The following is a 23,929-nucleotide window of genomic DNA, read 5'->3' on the forward strand; positions in this document are numbered from 1 at the left end:
AGTAGGAGTATATTCTCACTTCAGGTCACCTCCTTTAAGATGGTCATAAAATGGCACTTTGGTCATGTCTATAAAATGGTATACACATACACACACCACCATCACCATGTACAACAAAACACCAAGCTTCTGACATAATATGCCTCATATTACCTAAAAGATCAAGAAAACATGATGATAAGAGAATTTGATTAATTCATTCATTTTAAGTCAACCATGGGTTGGTAATAGTAATAGTCCATTAGCTAGAAATTTCTTTGTTTCTTGATTATCTTTAGGCACTTTGTGACAGGTTAAAAAATACAAAACACACTATCAAAATTATCCATTGCTGAGGCTCCTGATTGATCCCATGGATTTTGCGACACTGCTATTTGGTAAATATTCTGCAGTTCTGTTGGAGGCCATGTGGTATAGACTGGAAACATAGCTTTGGGAAGCCATCTGGCTGGGTGCAATCCTGCTTTGCCATTTACTAGGTATGTAACTTGGATTTCACCATGTCTCACTTTACTCACCTGTTAAATGGAGATAAATGTACTTACCACCCAGAGAGGGTAGGAGGCTTCAGTGAGTAAACACATTTAAAGCATTTAAAAACATTGTCTGCAACATATTAAATACTATGTATTTGCTAATTTGTAGTTGTTATATTATACCTGAATATCAACAGAAGCCAAGAAGTTTCACTGTGAATCATTTTTGGGCCAACAGGCAAAGGAAAGCATGTTATTCATACTTCCTTCAAATATCACTAGCAGAAAAGGTCACCTGCTGAAAACTGGGAAATTGCCACATATTAATTCCTTGGATGCCACATGTAAGAAATCTATATAAAATCATGTAGCCTCAGCAAGGTAATTAACAAAATGGTTCCCCCTGTATCTCTAGTGCCCAGGATCACAGAACTACAGCCCCACTGAACATCCCAACAGTTTTTATTTTGAGACAGGGTTTCATGAAGTTGCTAAGGCTGGCCTCAAACTTGTGATCCTCCTCCCTCAGCTTCCTGAGTTGGTGGGATCACAGGCTGTGCCATCACACCTGGATGTTTTTAGTCATTAATCCAAAATAAGGCCTTATAATTTAAAAATCTTCTATAAACATTTGTATTTCAGAGTTTTCCCCACTTGGATTCAAGATAGACTAACATAAAACAAACAAACATCACTGTATCATGCTATCTGAACTGAACCAAAAGAGTGTTATTTTAAACCACCTCCATTGAAATTGGTTAATTTTTATCAAGTTTTAACAATGTAATCATTGCCTCAAAATACTATTTTAGTACAAGAGAAATTATTACCCATAGCAAAAACATGATTCTACTTCTTTGAAGCTTGCAGTCTATGATGCATATATTATAAATTGAAATTTTACCATTTATTTGTTTAATTTTTCTATTTTCTGATCCCCAGGGAGGGTGGTCATTTCCCTACATATTCACCTGATTAAAAAAAAAGAAATTCTGATAAATAATTTTCATAGAACAAAAGCCAAAGCCAAAGACATCACTCTCACTATGCAATAAATAGATTTAATCTTACATTATATGGTTATTTATCAAGAAAAATCTATACCTAATGGGATTCAATAAATGACCATCAAACAAAGAGAATTGTTTTAAAATATGTATATTTAAAACATGTACTTACTATCTCTGTACTCTTAATTCCTGAGGCAATTTAATGCAAAGCTAAATTTTATCAGTTAGACCAAAAAAGCATTATTTATAAGAAAAACTCCCTCATAAGAACCTGGTGATTATGTTGCTTAAAATACTTAGTTCAAAGTATTTTACTCCAAAATTTTCCTTCCCTAAAAATGACTAAACTTCTAAGTTACCAAACAGAGTTCTGAAATTCTGAGATTTTTAATCAAATGAAAAGAAAATTCTTGCAAAAAATACTAGAAATTAATTAATTTTAATGTACATAATAATTTCTATCTTATTATAGTTAATAAGATTCCATGAGTATCTTGTTTCTAACTTAAAGTGACAGGAATTCTATTGGAACTTAATACGTTGGTCAATAAATTGATTAGTAAATTCTGTCACTTCATCTTCATGGTATTTGAAGTAGCTAGTGAAATTCAATTTCAGATCAGCCATGTAACCTAATAGCCTTTGTAAAAAGTGATGGGTATTTGACTAGGTTAAGTAAATATAGTATTGTAGTTCAAAAGAAGCACAACTGAAGGTGTACAATATGGTACCTTTGATAACTATAACTCTGTTCAAAACTGCATCATAGTATACATACCAGAAGGCAGATGTTATATATTTGACAAGTAAATAGGGGATTCATTTGTAAGAAAACATAGTTAAATATTTATAATTTTTCATCCTATACTTAGTGGCTGTATCAATACAGTGAAAAGGTTTGATCTCAATTGATTTTCCTGTCTGTTCTAGATAACTCTATGTTATAAAGAAGACCATTTCTCTTAAAGGATTATGCCTGTGAGTTTCAATGACTGTATCAGAGGAACTGTCTCAGTCATGTCAGATACTATTCATGTCATGCAGCCACTTTTCCTGAAAGCTCAGAGGATAAAATCTTCAGATGCTCCAGTTCCTGATGTAAAACAGTGCAGTATTTGCATTTAACCTATGCATATCCTCCCATATACTTTAAATCATCACTAGATTACTTATAATGCCTAGTACAATGTAAATGCTATAAAAATAGTTGTTAGTCTTTATTGTTTAAGGGACAAGAAAAAAGTCTGTACATGTTCAGTACACATACAACTTTTTTTCCTGAATACTTTGTGATTGTTGAATCCACGGATATGGAACCTATAGATACAGAGGGCCAATTTTATTTATTCTAAACTCCAATGTTCTTTGTTTTTATTTTATTTTTTGTTTGTCTTTTTTTTTTTTGTACCAGAAATTGAACCCAGGGTTGCTTAACCACTGAGCCACATCCCCAGCCCTTTTTATATTTTCTTTTGAGGTAGGGTCTCACTAAGTTGCTTAGGGCTTCACAAAGTTGCTGAAGCTGGCTTTGAATTTGCAGTACTCCTGCCTCAGCCTCATGAGCTGCTGAGATTACAGGTGTGTACCTCCGTGCTCAACTAAAACTTCAATGTTCTTATTTTTAACATGAAGATAACAATAGTATAAAGTTTATAGGCTTATAATTAAATGACAATGTAAAGGGCCTACCACCCTGCCTGACACCAAATATGTACATAAAATGCTATTATTTGATAAAGAATTTTTCCTAGTGCCACTTTCCCCTTAGGAAATTGGAGTTGCAATTTGAAGCTAAGGAAAGTACTTTCAGGTGAAACTTGCACTTTTTTCCTTTTAAAATATTTATTTATTTTAAAGAAATAAATTTTATTTTGTTATTCACGGAAAGAAGTTCCAGTGGGATTTTGCTACATTGTGATGTACAATATTGCTTCAGGACTAAAGGAAAAAATCGAATTCAGTATTTGGAAGAGAAATAACCTCTGCACCTGTGCTTCAGCACAGTGAGGCCTGGGGAGTTCTGGTAAACTAAGACACCACATGGTTTTATGGTTTTGAGATCACCAGGGAAGAAGCAGTATTCTCACAAGAGGTGCCTCTCCCAAATGACTTTTGAGAAACTGGATGTGAAGGTGGATGGGTGAGAAGCATTTGGGGAACTGGTCCTGAGTAGATATGAGAAGTCAAAAATTACGGGAAATGACTAGAGCAATTTGGACAGGGGATTGCTGTGAAGCTCAGTTTCATACCAAGAGGATTACCTGGAGATGTTTGCCTCATTCATACACAAATATAGCAATAGCAGGCAGAGAATGCTAAGGACAGATGAACTAGACAAGGTTGGGGATGCTGTGGTGTTCAAGGGAGAAAGAAATCAGCATGAGGAGAGTATTCAGAGACCTGGAACACAAAAGAAATCAGCATGAGGAGAGTATTCTGGCCCTTGAAAAATGGCAGAGGCCAAGTTTCTTGATGAACAGATTTTAAGTGGGAAAAACAGGTGAGCACAGGTGATGAGGAAATACATGCATGGGGCTTCAGCAACAATGACTGGAAAAGGGCTGAGTGGGTGGGTAGTGTGTGAAAGGGAGAACTGGAATAAAGGCTAGGAAAATAGTCTCGGGTCATATTTCAATGGCTTCAGGATCTGGATTCAGTCCTTCCGGTGATGAGAAATGAGAGAAAAAAAGATTTTGATTAAGGAAACCTCTAGTGAAACTAGTTATTCATAAGACTAATCTAACATGGTTAGAAGACTTCATATTTGAGAGGAAGCACAATGGAATATAATATTGGCACAACATTACTTGCCATTTTCTAAAATAGCATCTATAGGGAAAAAAGGAAACCTAGTTAAGTGTAGTCTTCTATTACACCTCAATTTCCATTGGAGAAATTATTTATTTCTCCATGTGCCAATGGATATGGCAGTAAGCTATAGCTTGCTTATTCATAAATTGCATAAGCACACTTTAAGATACACTAAAATTTCCAGTATTGCTTTAATGCAATCCCTCTTTATCTCTTTATTTATTATCTAATTCAGGCATATGCTTTAAAAAATATAACAGTGTTCTTCCAATTTCCTTAGGCATCTCAATCCCTGATTATTGAAGTACTTCTATATAATGGTAGTTGTGATAGAAGAGTGTCATATAAAAATATTGTTTCCCCTCATTCAGAGTCCCTGAAAAAAATAATTATTATATAGGTTGGTAAATCAATTCAATAGTTTGCCTGCTGCTAATCCCTGTTGATATATGCAGTTGGTTTACATTCTTCTGCCAATGTTTCAGTAGGAAAAAAGTTTCATTCAAGCAATGAGTGGGTTTTTGAGGACATTCTTGTAACTACAAATACTCACTTGAGCTCTGCAACAAGATTCTTGGTAAAAGACCGTCATTACTCAGTAGGGTTTCCAGAAGCAGGTTCCAGTTACAACCTGGCTGGGATACGAGCAGTTTCAATTGACCCTCCATTTTCAGTCCTCCAGCTGATGGAGTCCTTTCAAAATGCAAGATAAAGATGGAGTAATGAAGTTAATTTATCTATGAAATTAATAGCCTTAAAGTACAGATGTAATGCTAACTCCTTTAAATGTCAATTCCTCCCAGATTAGTCTGAAAATGCTTTCATGCTTACTTACTTTCAGGTTGCTCAGGGAAGGAATTACATTTAATCTCAACTAGCTAAAAGCAAATTAACATTTGGTAGCTTGCCAAATTTCAGACTGATACAAAATAACCATGCCTAGATTTCACAGAACCATGTCTATTTTTGTTTCATGGAGAAAAGAAATTATTTATGCGCTTATTCTAAATGCATTAATTCATTCACTCAACAAATACACAAGGAATACCTACTATGTGCTATTAATTAACTCCTTTTGTTATTCACAGAAAGAAGTTCCAGTGGGATTTTGCTACATTGTTTGTACTATGTGCTATGATGACTGATGAAACTAAAGGAATCAAAGCATCTATCAAGTGTCAACCATAATATAATTATGTAATATGTAAAATCTTAAATCAACATGCAATCAGCAGAACTGCTACTAATAGTAACATTGCTATCTACTTGGATAATAATTTCATCAAAGAGAAATACTTCTAAGGTAAATAAGCGTCTTTTTGCAAAATTATCATCAGTGTTGAATAGAAAATTGAAAACAGGTCCCCCACATCCCCATCAATGTATTGACAGGAGATCAGAAAGTAAAGTAGAAATTAGAAACTGACAATACAATTCACTTTTCTCTTAAAATATCTCAAAATTTAGATCATATGAAGGTCACAACATGGGAAATTAACTTGCAACAACAACCATCACAAAGCAGGCAATAGTCAAACACTCTAGTTGGGCCACATTGATTGTGATAACAGTGTGCCATTGGGAAGGAAAAGTGTTTGAGGAATGCAGAATTGTGAATGAGAGGACTGGATGCTCCAGACTGAAGAGGTATAACTAAGAGAGACAATTTGTGGTATTAATATTAGGGGATGCTGTTGACTGAGTGGTGAGCCATCCAGTTATCAACACAGTCAAGACTTCTGGTTTTCTAAGCTTGGGCCCCAGACCAGAAGCATTAGCGTTACCTGAGGCCTTGTTTAAAATGCAAATTCTCAAGCCTTATTCCACTAGAAATTTGGGAGGTAGGTCTGCAAAATCCATTTTGACAAGCTCTCTCTAAGAGAAGCAGATGCATGTTAAAGTTTAGGAACCATTGTAGTAGGCAGTGCATTTGGGGACACAGGTAGTAGAAACAGAATGAGTTAGCACCATCTGTGGTCTCCATGTCTTTGTGCCCATGCAGGTCAGCCTTGGCTGATACTTGCAATGGACTGAGTGTTTATGTTGTCCCCAAATTCAAAACCCCAACCCCAATAAGATGATATCTTGAGATGGGGTTCTTGGATTATAATTGGTTCATGAGGGTAGAATCTTCATGAATGAGATTAATACCACTATAGAAGAGGTCAAAGAACTTCCTTGCCCTTTTCTACCATGAAGATATCAGAACTTGGCTGTTGAAAGAAGGTCCTCACCAGAATGTGACCTTGCTAATAACCTAACTTCCAGGCTTCAGAACTATGAGAAATAAATGTCTCTTGCTTAAGTCATCAGAAATATGGTCTGTTTTTTATAACCGCCTGAGCTAAGACACCATTCACTCAGTGAATTTTCTACGACCCTGAATCTTTATCTTAATCTTACCCAATCTTGAATTTGCAACAACAACAACAAAAATTCCCACTTTTTTCCCCTGAGAAGTCTTGACTAAAATTTTCTCTTCACAGCGGTATCACTCTGAATTAAAACACTTATGACAAGCATTCATATTTTAGCACTTGATTATTTCTTCAAAACTTTATTTCACTATCCAGATTCAAGTCTCTGAAGATATTCATTTTATATACCTTAAAGCTCCCAAACTCAGCATATTTAAACTCTCTATAAACATTAGCTGATTGACTTGTCTGCTACTAAATGAGTAGGCAAAGTTTTAAGAAAAAAAAATGCTTTGCTAAAAGTATGAATTAAACAAAATCAAGAGAATTTGAGGATATAAAATGAAGAAGTCTGAAAGTACCTCTTCCTTTGCTTGGATTTGCATCAGAACAATTCATACCTTCGGACCCACAAAATTTTTCAGCCTGTACTTAAAATTTGGACAGACTCAGACTCTATATGAAGCTCCGATAACATAACTGGAAGCGTGCAAACTGCTCAGGCACTTGGTAGGCTGTGTTAGCTAGGGAAAGTCCTGCTCTGGCTGGGTAGTGAAGAGAGAAGAGGGGAGTTACTTAACCCTCAGGCTGGAGGAATCAAGTCCACCAGTTCTAAGCATCCCAGGAGTTCTGATTATCTGTCCCAGAGAGTTCTGGTGTTTGGAGAAGTTCCAAATGTGGTACCAAAAGATATAATACTCATCCTTACTACTTCCATCATAAACCATAAATGCTGACTTAGAGAAGCTCCCCTGAGGGATAGTAGAGGAAAAACTGTTGCTAGTAAGTTATGTATTTAAATCAACTTTGTTTTTTAATGTTTCCTATCAATATGTTGTGCTCAAATTGAGAGCTGACTTAAGGACAGAACTGAAAAACCCCAGTTTGGCTGCAGTTAACGGAAGGGGATCTTGGAGAAACAGTTTGAAGAAGGAGGCTGGAACTGGATCATGGAGGTCCTCCTCATATACCAAGGTGGGGATTTGGAATCTGCTGAAGCGTTTAAGGTAGACGAATTTCCTGATCTGTTTGCAGTGAAGAAGGGATGGAGGTGGTTAGTGTTTTTACTCAGCCCTTCAGTCATGTAACAAAACAAAATAATTTGAATGTCATTTCTTTCCACTGTAACTGCATACCTGGTTATAAATAAAATCTCTCATTTACCAGATGGAAAGCTGTTTGTTGAAACATACCTCAGTTCTTGGATCTTTCAACTTATCACAATTTTGAAATGTACAGTAGAATGACTCACTATGAGGAAAAATAAAATAGTACAAACATTCCTAAATCACTAAGCTCTCAGTAATAAAATGCATTGAGGAGTCTGTGTTGGGCATATGGCGAAGCATATGTTCCCTCATCCTTTGAGCTGGTGGATCTGTGAAAGTGAAATTAGCCTTAAAAAAATGACAGAAAGGGAAATTTTAGATATATGTATATACGTATGTATCAAATATGTACATGTTGAATTCCATTATGATACAAAGAAGAGAACAAAACTGTATTAGTTCAACAGAACTCATACATCTCATATTGAAAGACAAAACAAATTTATGACTATGTTGAATTAATCCATTATGTCCCATCATTCCACTTACAGAAGACCTAAAAAAACTTAAATTGAGCAATAAATATACCATTTATAGTAACTCTGAAATAAATATTTATGTTTTTAGAATTCTGATCTTTTGAGAAAAGTAATAGATAAATGATTATGATAATATTAACATTATTAATGGTATCATTAACAGTATTAATGATACTAAATCATATAATAAGCTGTAGATTATGATTTCCAATCTTTTTAATGCACCTGTTTCAATTTCATTAAAATATTCACAGAATTGAAAACTTGGGACTTAATGAGTTAAGATTATACTCTAAAAATTGCTATGTTTCTGGGGCTTGGATTGGCCTAAAATTTTTTTCAAATCCCTATAGTAATGGAGTTCAACCATCACTGGTTTATGAAAATAACAAATTATTGTAAAAATGTTAGCTGTATTTGGGAATATTTATATAAATTAATCAAGTAGTTTGTTTATAATTTAAAAAAATTTTAGTATGTGTTTATACTGAAATAGAAAACTTTTTTTTAAAAAGTCTCTTCTATATCAGCACATACAGTTCTAACTTTCAGCTTGACTGTTAAAGCCCAGCCTGAAAGAAGACTCTGAAGCAGGTTTGAACTGTGAGCAGTTTTACTGCTCAGGCTTTATGACCATGGGATTCATTTATCCTACCATATATGTATCACAAAGAAGTTACAAGATTAGCAAAACATTAGAATGGATTTCTAAAAACACAATGTGGGATAATATCCAGTGGTGGTGGAGCACTATTCTTCTAGATTTGATATTTACTTTGAACTAACAGTCAAATTGTTGGCTTCAGTAGATAAACTATATAGGTCTGGGAACCAAAGGGTGAAAGTAGGAAGGACCCCTCTTACTAAAGTTCTTGATGATTCTCTTGAAATTTGTTCTTTTTATTCCCCTAATCCCCAGAAGCTCTGTGCAAGTGGAGGCCCTGGTTTCCATGATGGGGTAGGGTATATACACCTCTAACAGAAGACCATTTAGGATTCTACTAAACCTAAAATCATAGTTGCCATGAAATTATCTTTGGTTCCCCCTGTCAGAAGTCTATCAGGCAAAGAAAGAAATCACTCTATTGGCAAGGGCTATTAAACCTAGTTATCATGAAGAGCTAGGGTTGTTGCTGCATAAGACAAGCAGGGAGAAGTATCTGTAACTGAAGGGATTCCTCAGGGCATCTCTTGATGCTCTCAGGTTTGTTAATGACCATATGCAGGAGAAAGCAATAACTGCCATTCTATTCCATAAAGAATGGAAACTAATGAGTTCACCCCTGGAGGATGACGATCATAGTGACTGTCCTGGGCAAGCAGCATAGGTCAGCAGATATGATGGTCAACAGTGAAGGGAAGATGGGAGAGTTGTAGAAGAATATAATGATGAATATTATTTCAGACTCAGAAATAACTGCCACAGGGAGTACTCTACCTTGTCCTACCAACTCTTTCCTAATAAAATTTTTCTTAGAAAGAAAGAAAGAAAGAAAGAAAGCCAGCCACCTTGAAGAATCAATAATAGGCCTCTGAGAACTTAACATGAGAAAGAAGTGGATCTCAATAGTGCAAAGGGGGACCACAGCAGATGTCCATGACCCTACATCCTTTTGCCCTTACCTCACAGTTCACACTGGATTGAACAAAGGAGCAAAGATGCTTTCAGTCTATGTGTTAGAGTCTGTAAACAAGTCAGGATGGCGCCTGGTATTTTGCCAGGGGGAGTGGTTTATGAGGTGGCGCCAGGGAGCCATTAAGTGTGGAGATTCCTTATTGGTTGACTACTGTATCTAGTTTATGTTAATTAAGATAAGCTGTGTGGAATGTACCCCTCCTGTCCTACAATAAATGGCTCCCATGCCTGCTGTGTCAACTTACACAAGTTGTTCCTCTCTCCCCCCACCCCATTACTTGTTTACAGACTCTAATATTATGTTTCTTTCCAGCAAGACAGGCTGTTAGTGCCCTCAATCAATGACCAATGGGAGCTGGCGCATCAATACCTCAACATCCTTGTTCCTTTGGTAGAATAACTCTGAACTGCATATTTCATACTGATTCTCAGAATTCCCCAGATGCTTCAAGTTCCAGTCATTCCCTTGATAGTTGGTTTGATTATACAAATCTTTCTTTTCTTCACTTATTCATTCCCCTTAAAGTGTTGTCACATAGAAAATAAACTATATTCACTTGATTCTTTGTCACAGGTTATGTATTTTGAAAAAATTCTAACTTGGAGATGCACAAAAGTACTCAGTGTTCATTTCAACCTAATCCTTGTTTCAGGAATCTTAAGATATTAGTCCAAGGCCATTTAGCTAATAAATGTAGCTGGTGGACTTTGAACCCAGGTGTCTCTGACTTCAGAACCTATGTTCAGGCTAGGGGTGTAGCTCAGTGGCAGAGTGCTTACCTAGCTTGTGTGAGGCACTGGGTTCGATCCTCAACACCACACAAAATAAATAAAGTAATTAAATAAAGGCATGTTGTTCCTCTACAACTATAAAAATATTAAAAACAAAAATACAAAACCCATGTTCTTTCCATTACTCTATTTTTCCCCTATTCAACCTGAAGGATATTTGGTGAATAAGTTGCATTTTCTGAGGAAGTTTGGCTCTTTTGAACCTCCTGATAGAAGATACTGTGTTTTTGACCAAAATAAAGTTTATGATTTCAGAGCTGATTCCCAAATTAGAGCCATGTTACTGATCTCAACCAGACGATTCTTGTCATGGATTAATAAGACAAATTTATATCAGAGACTATAAATTACATGACTCCAAGGACAAAGGTAATGGTATAACAAAAAAGAAACTGAGGGTAAAAGCCTTAACAGGGAAAAACAAAAGTGGAGAACTTCTCATATTATGGCACTCTCTTGATTTCCCATAATTTATCCTTCAAAATCATTCTAAGAAAAAAAATAAGCAATTTGTCATCTTTTTTCTAAGAAGATAATTTTAGTACCTGATAGAAAAGTTGAGGGAAAAAACTCAAAATATTTTCTTTATCACTTTAACCACAAGTGTGAAAATGATATGTAGTTTTAGCATTGAAAATATTTGCATATATTTTAATCTCTATATTGGGTACAGCCAAGTCTCTATAATCTTTAATTATTATAAGTAGAAATTAAGTAGAATATATCTATATACATATACATATATGTATATATATTAGGTAGGATGTATATATATTAGGAGGTATACACACACACACATACACCACACACACTTTTTTTTTGGCCTTAATTTTTAAAATAGCTTTGGTCACTAATGTAGTCAACATTCTCATTTCTTCAATGTTGGCTATATCTATACTTATGTGGTATACAATGTAGAAGGTAGTCGTTCAACCCAAGAAGACTTATGCTGATTTCCTGATTTTTAGCAAACCAATCTTTTTCTTGGGATGATCCCATTTTCTAAAATATCCCCCAAATATAGTATTTAAAATTCACAGAGCCATACTTCGATGTTACACTAGTTAGCATATTCCATTTCTAAAAATATATATAATCTAATTTTAATTTTAAAAATAATAAAACATTTCAGCTACCAGTTTGGGGCTCTCTCCAAGGTCCCAATCTAGCACTGAGTCACTAAGGCACTGGATCACCCAGCCTCCCCTCTTGAGAAGCAGAGGTTATCTTCTGGAGCTGTTGACTATTATCAGTCTCTGTCCACCAGATAATACCCTGTATTAGGGAGTTCAAAAAAGGTCTCCCAAGCATCACACTTCTGATAAGTACAGAGAGCCAGGGAGAAAGCAGTTCAATATTCTTTCCATTTTATCACACTTGCAGTAGGTCCTTTCAACATGCTTAGATAATTGATAAAATCTTCCACTTTGTGAAACACACAACTCTTTACTAACACAGCAGTCATGAAGGATTGTTTAGTAAGTACTCATATGATAAGTGCCTTGGAGGCTCTTTAACTCATTTAATTTCTCATGACCCTCTCAGAAGAATATGCTTCAAGATGGAGGAAGTAGACAACGGTATTGCATGCTACTTGCAAGTAGGTCAACAAAGATTGTATTGCATTTATGTTTCAACTTCCTCACCAAAATTTAAACTAAAACTGAAACCCACATAGTGTAATTCACTTTGCAAGATCATAAAATTAACAACTATGTAAGCCACATCTGTCCAATGGGAACACTTATTTTTATTATTGCATTGCTGACTCCATTTCTATAATACCTTTAAATCACAATAGAAAAAGAAAATATAAATGTTAAGATATCTAGGTATATGAAGTACCTAAATCAGTTGCCAATTTTCTCTTAATGATGGTCCACAGACACTGCCTTTCCCCTTGAAAATATCTTCTAAGATCTAGCTGTTCATCCACACTTGTGGAACAGCCACTTGCGAGCTTTGGTGTTAGAAAGCTATTGTTACTTTTCCCTGGCCACTGGCTCTTCATAACACTTAGCACCTCATCAGAGTAAAGGCTCTCTCATCTCTTCCTTCAGTTCTGTGCAGTGGCTTGTCAGCACCAGTTGGCAGACAAACTTTGTCCTCCTCTCTAGATGTTCTCTCCCTAGTATACTAGCAGTCACTTTCTCATCAAAATTGTACCTCCCATGCCTGAGCTTTACCACTCAGATCAAACGTTTATACTTGTTAACATGACACCCGTCTGATAATACTTTTAATTCATTCAGTCATTCATTCATTTAAATAATATTTACTGGATGACTTCTATGTGCTCAACCATGAAGACAAACCATTAAACAAAAAACAGTACCTATTCTTATGAAATTTAGTTGGGGATAAACATATAGTGCACATGCTCATACAAAATTATAATGAAAATTCAAAGAAGGAAAAGCAAAAGATGTTCTTAAAAGATGTAGCAAAAAGAGGTGAAGTAGTCTCTGGAGTCAACTTCACTGCAGAAGCAACATGTAAGCTGAGATACAAAAAGAAGTTGGCATTAACTAGGTAAAGAAGGAAGACATTTAAGGAAATGGAAAAATATGTGCAATGATCCTGTGGCAGAAAGGAGTAGCTTGGGAAGGAAATGTAAAAATACTAAAGTGTGGATAACAGTTTCCAGGGCAGTGGATAAAAGAAGCATTTGGAGAGGAAGGTAAGACCCTCATCTATGTAGATCTTATTAAAGACAAGGGAATTCATGAGAGGATTTTTAAGGCAAAATATAAAATGATAAAATTGGAGCTATGAAACTAGATCTGGGTTTGAGAAACTTCTGACTGCAGTTTAGAGAATACTAGAAATGAAGGTCAACATATCAGTGGGAAGAAAGCTAGTAGGTAATTGCCATAGTTAGAGAGAGATGATGCTGGTTTGGACTAAGACAAAAGTGATGTTATGGATAGTAGTTATTAGAAGTTAAAATTAATGAGTCTTAGTAATTCATTGGATATGTAGGAGAAGAAAAGAGATGTCCAGATTTCCTCTGGAATCTCTGGTTGAATAATTGGATGGACATTGTTAGCTAAGATAGGGACTAATAGAAGAGAATCAGATTGGAGGGGAAATAACCTAAGTTCAGTTTGGGTCATGGTGACTTCACTCTCTAAGTGTAAATCTCAGAAGGTATTTGTGTATGAGTGGCACCCATAGTTCTGTAGTCTTAGTAGAGGTTAAAATTAGAGATATGAATAGAACAGGGCACGCAGGAAATCCAGGAAGCCATAGGAATGATAACACCACTTTTAAAAGGTTATTTGATAGAACACTAAGGATAGTCAATATTTAATGGCAAGATTAAAATACAGGAACCTACAAGGAGATAGAGAAACAGCAAGAAAAATGGAAGAAGGAAATTGAGAGACTATTTCAGGAGGAAATCAGGAGAGTATCTCAAGATGGAGGAAGCAGACAATGGAATTGTGTACTGTTGTCAAGTATGTAACTAAGGCTGTATTCTTCACCAATATGTAAAATTTGAGAAAAGGGATTTGTCCTAAACTTCATAATCTGTCTTTTCCCTCACTGTTAATACCCATCATAATGCCTTACATGGAGAAATTTTATAAATTGCATTTAGTAAAGAAAAGAATAAATACATTTTGGTGAACCTAATACTTAATAGAGCCAAAGGTACCTTAATATATTCAGTAAGGAGAAAGCTCTATGACCTCCAACTAGGATTACATTAAGTAAAAGCATTAAAGAAACAAAACAACAACAACAACAATAACAAAAAACAGTTGAAAGAAACATCTATGGCTGGACTGGCCATGAATCAAAACATCATATTGTCCTCATAAAAGAAATGAATACTGTTTACAACATCACACTGATTATGCTTCTTGGATTCAATGTGAAGTTATTACCTACTTGGCAAAGAAAGAACTAAAAAAAATTTCAAATCTTTAAAGAATCACATGAAGATGAAAGTTTGAAAAATAATAAAAAGCATTATAATGTAATATACTCTAAGTGACTAAGACAGTATTCTTGCTTGAATATTTACATGAAAGTACAGAATAGTGTCATAGTATTAACTTTGAGATTGATATATTCTCAACATGCCTTAGTTTAATCTAGTATGAAACTGATTACTCTATCTAAATAAACTCATATTGTCAGTCTATACCCCCGGCTAGGGACAATGAATGTAGCATTTTATAATGCTTTGAAAATACACTTATATTCCCTAAAGTCAAGTCTTATATATTCTATTCCCAGGATTATGAGGAACATAAAAAATTCTGTTTTTTTCCATATACTTTATATTTTCACTAGTAAACTTATAGACAAAGTTATGATCCATAGAGATATTTATACATTTTTAACCCTTAATTTCATGTCCTCTTTCTTTATCTTTTTCTTCCTTCTTATTTACTTTTAATTAATTATCCTAATTTATTTAATATTATTGAAAGCTTACTCAAATCCTTTCTGAAACAATTAATAGATATTAACAAATAGAGGAATTAATTACTAAGATCCTTCATAATATTAGCTATTCCAATCACCTCTCCTCTCAGCTTTCCCTTTTCAAAAAAGATAAAGCTAATGTATTTTTAGTTTGTCATCTTGCAACCCATGTATGTCCCTGAACAGTTCATTTTAGTTGCTAAGGGGAAGAATGGAGTTTTAAAAGATAATTTGGGGGTAAAGAGATACAACGATAGCTGATATAGGTAGGAGAAATGGATTAAAAGTACAGATTTTTAAAGTCATATGGTGATGGTCTAGGAATTTCCAATGCCATGTCTAACGACTTCAATAAAATTATTAAATATATTATTAAATATGTATTAAATTATAAAATAATTTAAATTACTTTTAAATTGCTTTCATTGCTGCCCTAGGTTCCTCTGATTATATCACTGTTCTGTCACATCATAAAGCATGTGGATCATGTCTTTCCAGACAGATTATATGGACCTAACAGAAAATAATTTTCAGAAAGTATGACACAGATGGGTGTAAGGGATGGGGGTGCTCATATCATGACTTGCATAAAGAATTCAGAAAGGCCAAGGAAAGAATCAAAGGTATTGTAGGAGAGAAAACTACATTCCTAAAGGTCTAAAGTTGAGAATGAACAATAAATTAAAGATCAGGGAATAATAAACAGACTTAAGGATTTGTGAGGAGACTGACTTAACAGGAGCAGAAAAATTTGTTGATTGTGCCAGGAAAGAAAGCAGGAAAAAGTGTGGGTGAAGGATTCTAAGGAGGAAAGGGACAAAATGAAAACAGTATTTTAGACATTTTAAATAATGGTAAAATGGACTAAGTTCATTACAATAGGCTGGAGCCAAAGAGTGGTCCTAAGAGAACTGTGGAGGGAAAATCAAGTGAACATGATAGAAGACTGGGACTAGGCAAACAAAAAGCTCAGGAGATTTTATCATAGAAGCATTTAAAAACAATCACACTCTTAACAGAGAAGGAGGGAGATCAAGGCAAGAGGGGAAGGAAAAATAGTGGAGGACATCATGCTGGGTTTCCATTAGTACAGTGGACCATTCAAGAAACATGAGCAGCTGACATAATCATAATGTTGGAGAAACAGATCTAGAAATGCAAAAGTAAAGTCATCTACACAGAGGTTGTAGCCTACGCCATGTGAACAAAGGAAAAATCAAAGAAATTGAGTTTTCCTTTTACTTTCTTTAAAACTTATCTTTAACGTAATAAAATTATATTGTACTCATTCTAAGAAATTTGGAAAATACCAATGCAAATTAATATTACTTGCAAGCCCACTAGCCAGAGACAAAAGCTATAGATGCTGTACTATAAGCTCTTTCAATATTGTTTTTTTATATATTTTTGTAAGGTCCTATATATGCTAGTCTAGCATAGGTCATCCTTCTCAATTGTGCCTACTTCCAGTAACTGCTCCTTCCCTGGAAAAGAAGGATTATCTCATCTAGGAAGTTTGGGAACTCCACTTTAAGATAAACACTAGTGTGTCAAGGGCTGTGCAATGTTCTACTGTAAAAAAGAAACTTAGTGAGTAACTGACAATCTTATTTCTGCGGGGGAGTGATTTTACTTGCACATCTCTTGGTATCACCTTGAAGTGTCTTCTCTTTGAAAAGTGGAGATGCACTTGTCAAGAGCTGAAACTTTAGAATGGAATGGGCTAAGTTAAGGTCTGGACAACCCAGCTTTGTTCTCTTCAGAAAGTTGTTACCTGCAAATAACCTTTCTTTTCATAAAAAAAAAGCACATAAGTACTTATCCTACAAAATGTCACAGAGGGATAAAACAAATAAAGTACACAAAACACTTGAAATCCTGTTTGTTACACACCATTTCAAAAACTGGGTTGACTTGGATGATTTTATATTTATAATCTGATTTCCTCCTTAACTATAAATCACAATGATTTCCCTATGTTATTGTTTTTCTAAACCAACCCTTTTATTACATATATAGTAATTTTGTCATTATGTCTGCCCTATAACTCATTTGTCCAACAATATACTACAGAAAATTTATTTCCATTTTTTAAATTTTACAAATAATGTTTGATTGGACATATTTACATATAAAACTTAGCCAACATTCTCTGGTTAATTCATTATAATTGGTTCCTAGAAATGAAATTGCTGAATAAAGAGGCAAAAATATTCTAGAGTTTTTGATACATGTTACTAAATTGCCCTCTAGAAAGTTTGAATCAAACTTCATTTTCACTATGGGCTGAAAAGTCATCCCCATGTTCTAATCTTTCTGTCAGGATAATAGTGGAGATTGTTTGCTAAGTAAAAGCAGAAAGAAACATCTTGTTTCATTTATACTTGGCTTTATCTATGAAAAAGAGAAAGAAGTTAAATATAATAACCAACTATTTGAAAAATAAACTAATTTCCTGCTGCCTTCCCAGGCCTCTAGCTGGCTGAACTGATAAGGTTTGGAGGTGGAAATCAGAGAGAGCTATTCCCAAAGAGGGAGGTATAATACCCCTGGTTCCAGATATAAGACAAAAGCAGGCAATAAAAAAAGATAAAATGTGATGGTAATGTGGAGAACAAATATGTTTTAGAAGTTTAGGAACTCATCTAAAGGATGCAGATTGTTTGCTTAATTTATACTACAAAATACTCAGTTTTTTTAATTTGTTATTTTTGCAGTAATGAGTACTATGGAGTTAGCTATTTAATTCCTAAGGACACAAAAGTATATTTACATGCAAGAAGACAAGGTATTGTGTTGGTAGTGTATTGAGGGCATTCCATTTCCAGAAATCAGTCACAAGGAATGAATCAACATGCTGACAAAGTTTTATGTATAAGCAATACACTGAGGTCCGTGAAACTAGGGTCTATGTCTCACTAATCCTGGATCCTCCATTGGCTATATGAAGACAGGCACATACAAGCAAGCAGTGTATTCTTGTGGTATCTATGGAGGCCTTTGTGAATGAACTTTCCATACTTTCTATTTATGGGGGAAAGACTCTCATTTCCTAAAAGACAGAGATACAGCCAGTCAACTTAGATAGTAAAATCATCGATAATGTATTTCCAAGATGAATGAAGAATGCATGGAAATTAACAACATCTCCTTCAGCTATGCATGATATTTTTATTCTCAGATACCAAGCAAAGGCATTTTCCAATGACATATTCCACAAAGAATCAAACTGCCATTCTCTATAATGCCACAAAATGTCATCAGATTACTCTGGAAGAACATTTCAAACTTTAAACGATTTTTCTTGTTTTTTAAATGCTGTTAATTAAATAATAATAGTGAAAGACCCTATTCATAACTATAAAAGTTACTCCTCTCTCCTCTTCTAAGGCTCTGAGTTAAGTTACATGGATTATCCACTTTTCCTGTCTATATCTGATAATTAACTGAAGAACTGTCAAATCCCTCATCATAGATCAAGAAGGATGAATTTTTAAATGGCTAGGCAATTAGCTAAAATAGAACTAAATTTCAAAAATTCACTGTTTTCCATTTTATCACTAAAGCAGTAAGTGGAATTATTATTTGCCTTAAATTCTTGAGCTAAAAAACCATACTCTTTACATACTTGTCTATTGTGAAAAATTATAAATTTGTTTTATAAGATATATGTATAGCTGTGAATCCAAGTTTCTACTAAATTTTAAAGGGAATCATAGAATTATAGATAGTATGTCATTTACAGTTTCTTACCTGAGTAAAGAAGGGTAGAAATGTGATATGCAAGAAACCCAATGCAATGGTTGGTTTAAAAGTGATTTTAAGGAATCTGAAGCAGACTCATCCATGCCATGCTGAAACGTCCTAGGGAAACACAAGCAGTTATTTTAGAATATTCAGAAAACATTAACTATGAAGATAAATGAAGTAACTTTTTATTTTCCTTAATATTCACTAAATGATTTTTAAAAATTTTAGTTGTAGATGGACACAATATATTTTATTTATTTTTATGTGGCACTGAGGATTGAACACAGTGCCTCATGCATGCAAAGCAAGTACTCTACCACTGAGCTACAACCCCAGCCCATACTAAATGATTTTTATACAAAATAGCATTGCAATAGAATGAACAAGGCACCCACTTCATTCTCTTGGGATTTTGTCAATAGGTGATTCAGGAATCATCAGGTAGTCAGGAGAGCCAGGAACAGTATGAATTGAGATTTGGATCTTTATGAACCTCAATTTAACAGTTTTTACAGTTGGGAAAGGTATAACAATTATCATTTAAGATTTTTTAAAAACACACTATAAAATTTGTTAAATTAAGTGTGCAATGAAGGTACACAAACACTACCTATGTCTTTCTTGAGTTGTAGTCTTATATCCCATTGGGTCTTTTCAATTTGTTTTTAATAAATTCTAATATTTAATCATATTTGCTTCATTAATATAAAACTGCTTAACAGTAGGTACCTCTTTTTAATCTTTATAAGTACTAAACAATATTTGAAACTTTACAATTAATTTTGCACATTCCTAAGGATCTAGAAAGAGACTGTAAAATAACTTATTTTACATTACTATGATATAAAAATTGGAATAGTTTGGCCACAATATCTGATCTATAACCACTTTTTGGAAGTGACTACAACATTTTTCTAGGTTAGCTCAAATTCAAGTACAAATCTTGACATAATAAGAAATAATTTGTTACATAACATCCTTAGTACATAACCTGGGCTAATAAAATTTTTATAGTAATAGACTATATTTGCCCATAGAGTTAGGAGTAGTGAGTGGAAAAATTTTAGAAATGGAATTTTGTGAAGTGGTAACATCTACCTATATAGTACAGAATAGAATTCTATTTTGAAAACCAATCCACATCTTTTCACTCCACATCTTACAAAGTTTGTTTCTTATATGCTCATATCTTCCCAATTTGATCCTCTCTCACCTTGTGGTCTTGGAAGTTTTTTTAGAAATGTAATATATCATCTCCTCCTTCAAAGCCATTTTCCCCCAAATAAATTTCAGATCAGGAAAAAAATTTTAATAGGCTTCAAAGTCAGGCTGTGATGTTTATATTCCAGGCAATCCACTGTGTGAGTTGGAGAGGTAATCAGAAGCTAGGTCAGATGCCAGGATATGGTTTTCCAAAAGTCTGGACATTATACCAGCATGGAGGAATCATTGAAGAGTTTATAGTGGGGGAGTGATGCCAGCAGTTTCACTTCTTAAAAAAATCACTTCCATAGTAGTGAGGGCAGCAGATTGGAGGGGATCAAAATAATATTGCACTAAACTAATCAGAAGAGAAAAACAGCCTAGATCAAGTAAGAGACAGAGAGCATAGTAAGTAATATATATATATATATATATATATATATATATATATATATATATATATATATATATAAGCTAACTTAATAGAATGAACAATATCCATCTTCTAATGACCATAGGGTGGGAATAGCAGGAAAGTGGAGATAGAAAGTAAAAGTTAAGGGAAAGGGAGAAGCCTAGATTATCTCATAGGCAGTTTACCTAATTTGAGATATGTTGAGGGGGCTGCATATACTGGAAATATACCCAAAGATAGCCTTCCAATAGTAACTTGGATTTACTGGTCTAGCATATCCAAGAGCTATCCAGTTTGAATATCTTGATGTAGAAATCATCACATAATGGTGAAGTCATGTAAATGAATGAATTCAACCAAAGAAAGAATGTAATATGAAAAGATTTTCAAAGACAGATATCTGGAACACATCAACATTTAAAAGGTGAGATGAGAAAAAGAACATCTCAAATGAAACCAAGAAGGAACAATTAGAGAAGTAAGCAAAGAGCCAGGAAAAAATTATGCTAGGAAAAGCAAGAAAAGAGAAAAGGATACTAGTGCCTAAAACTTCAGAGAGCATAAAACAAAGAAAGAACCTACTGCAGTTTAGCAATTGGGTACATGTAGATGATCTTGCCTCTGTTTGTTTAGCATGATGACAGCCGGAAGTCCAATTGAGTGTGTTGAGTGAATGGTAGGTACAAAAGCAGAGACAATGTGAACTGTTTTAGGAACAAAACATAATGATAAAGCAAGGAAAAAAATTTTTTAAAGACTAAGGACATGGAATGCAAGGTAAATGTTATCAAAAGCTCAGATGAAAAGATTTGCTATAGTTGGGAAAATAGACAACATTGATCAGAAAGCAGTCAAGGGGTTGGGAGGAGAATAAGGATAAAAGAATGGAGTGAGCAATCTTAAAATTAAAAAAAGAATGAATGTGAGATGGAGATGTAGCTCTGTGGCACAACTCTTGCCTAGGATGTATGATGCCCCAGGTTCAATATCCACTATCACAATTATTTTTAAAAAAATGGATGTGAGGAGCTAAACTGTATTCATGATGGTCTGAATTCTCTGAGAGAAGTACAGGGGCGAAGCCATCTGCTAACAAACAGTAAGATAGTGCAAGTTCAGGGGTTGGTCAAAGGAGAGAAGGATGGAAGAAGGAGTTGCCCAGAGAGTGAACAAAGGGTGGAGTTAGGTTGTAAATAGGCACAAAAAGATTGCTGAGTGACATTCTCCAGCAGTGTATCAGAGTCCAGATAGGCCACTAAGAGTGGGTGCAGGGAAGGGATGTGAAACAGCTGGCACACTAGGAAGAGGAGAATGCTGTTAGGAGGAAGCAGAAGAGATGCTGAAAGGGTCTGGAGAGAAATGCAGTCTCAAAAGATGTGAAAGACTGAGGGTAACAGATGGGTCAAGAGACGAATGATGAATGAGCAGAGCAGAAAGGACAGAAAGAGATGAACAAAGACACTTAGTATCACAGCCTATGCCTACTTCTTTGAGCCCTTTGCATAAATACCTATTTGTCCGGTTATCTGGACATTTCTCCCAGAATACCTTATCTAAAATGCTCTCTGTGTCGTAGTCAGCTAGCTCCACAGATTGCTCCACCTCAGAACCTTCTCTTAAGTCTCCTCTGACCACTGTGTCTAAAACATATCCCTTCTCTTCACCTCCTGTGCTTTGTTTCTCCCTCGGACTGTACTTCTAATCCTTTAACATTTATCATTATTATTGTTTTGTTGTTATTATTTTCATATGCTCCATATCCCAAGGATAGGGACACTGAAGGTTATTTGTAGATAGTGTATGGGTACATATAGGAGCAATGGAGCCAGACAGCCTCAGTTTGCATCTTGGGTATGCTTTTTATTGGAGATATGGTGTTCAGCAATTTATTTAGTTTCAGTTTTTCTTAAGTTCTTAAGAAGGTTTTATGACTATCTGAAAACTGACATGGAATTTCTAATTGACTAAATGGTTGCCTAGTTACAGTTTTATACTGAAGACTAGAGAAAATAATGTAGAATCTAATAATAATAGAATAGTTAATTGGTGCCAAAATTTCTAAGATTTTTACAAGGACATTTCTGCCAGAACCAGAACCTAAACTCTTTACTCCACTGACAGTTGCTCAGTCATACTGGTAATAGTAAGGTTATTTGGCTATAAGAGATGTTATGGCAGATGTTTATGGTCTCAGAGGGGGAGGGATCTGTATGAGCATTTAATTCCACAGCAAGATCCCAAATTAGTTTCATTATTCTGGAGAGTATAACAGGGTGAAAATTGGCCCAGAAGCCTCAATGGGGGAATGAAATTATGAGCTAGCTATTAGATAACCTCTAATGATGTTTTGGTATACAGTTAAAAGAGAGGATGCTCTGAATAATTCATAGCAAAAAATAACAATTGTATGAGCCATAGCATTATATTTTCCACAAGCACATAAAGGAATTTTGATATAGCAAATTTAAATACTTTAAAAATAAGTAATTGTCTATAGGTTGAAGCAAAATACATTTCTTCTCATTCCTAAATCAGACTGTATAATAAGTTTTGCTTAGGGGGAATACAAGTGAATTTTGGAAATTTCTTGCCTTTGTCCTTTCTCCAACATCAGTGAGCCATACACTTTCCCTCTCATTAACACCACCTGCCTCTGGCTGACCATACCATAGTGCTGCCTCACTCTCTATTTTAGATTCCTTTTTTTGTTGTTGTTGTTGTTTCTGATGTATGCTACTTTTCCCTTAACAAAACTGATTGGCTTCTTGAGCTTATGTAGCCAGCTGCTGGGATGAAATAAATCCAAGGCATATCAAAAGTGAGAACAACTAAAAGCTAAAAAGAGTTAGCTGGGTTTTATGCCTTTCTTGTGCCACTCTTGGCTGCCCTCCCAAGAGAATTGGTTCTCCTATGAGGTTAATGGAATAAGCCCCCATGAAGAAATTAAGTAGCCCAAGGATGTAAGCTCTAGTGGGGTAGAGGTGTGAGGGGTGGGTTTCTTGTTTCATCTGTGCATATCAGAATTACTGGGTGATAAGAAAAAATACCAAGAGAAGACTACAACCTTACAAGGAGAATTGGTAGGAGAAAGCACCCAAAATTGAGCATATGTAAGCCTTTTTGCTAGCCCTAAAATAAAAAGCCATTATGAATATGTAGAAATAATCAAATTCAATCTACTTTAAGATTTAAACAGAATCCTAAGTCACTTCTTTGTTTAAAAACAACAAACAAACAAACAAAAAGTGCTACCTCTGGGGCCATAAATTTGTTGCTTAAATGTCACTGAGAGATGTCTGGTAAGATTGGAGTAAATTATGGTTCCCTACATTTCTCATGACCCCTGGCTTGAATTTTTCATAACAAAAATCACTCTCTGAGGTTAGAAAAT

General features: G+C 34.8%; 1 protein-coding gene across 11 annotated transcripts in view; it reads right to left on the minus strand.

The window, feature by feature from the left end:
* Positions 1 to 23,929, minus strand: part of Kiaa0825 (KIAA0825 ortholog) — a 383,898-nt gene that overhangs the window by 233,646 nt on the left and 126,323 nt on the right. For all 11 annotated transcript variants that reach the window (XM_078044980.1, XM_040273480.2, XM_078044969.1 and 8 more), the window contains 2 exons: positions 18,924 to 19,034; positions 4,851 to 4,990 (listed from right to left, as the gene is read on the minus strand). In XM_078044980.1, coding sequence (XP_077901106.1) covers positions 4,851 to 4,990; positions 18,924 to 19,034 — 251 coding nt within the window. The remainder of the gene's footprint in view (positions 1 to 4,850; positions 4,991 to 18,923; positions 19,035 to 23,929) is intronic.

Source organism: Ictidomys tridecemlineatus, chromosome 1 (genome assembly GCF_052094955.1).
Source record: "Ictidomys tridecemlineatus isolate mIctTri1 chromosome 1, mIctTri1.hap1, whole genome shotgun sequence".
NCBI classification, from domain to species: domain Eukaryota; kingdom Metazoa; phylum Chordata; class Mammalia; order Rodentia; family Sciuridae; genus Ictidomys; species Ictidomys tridecemlineatus.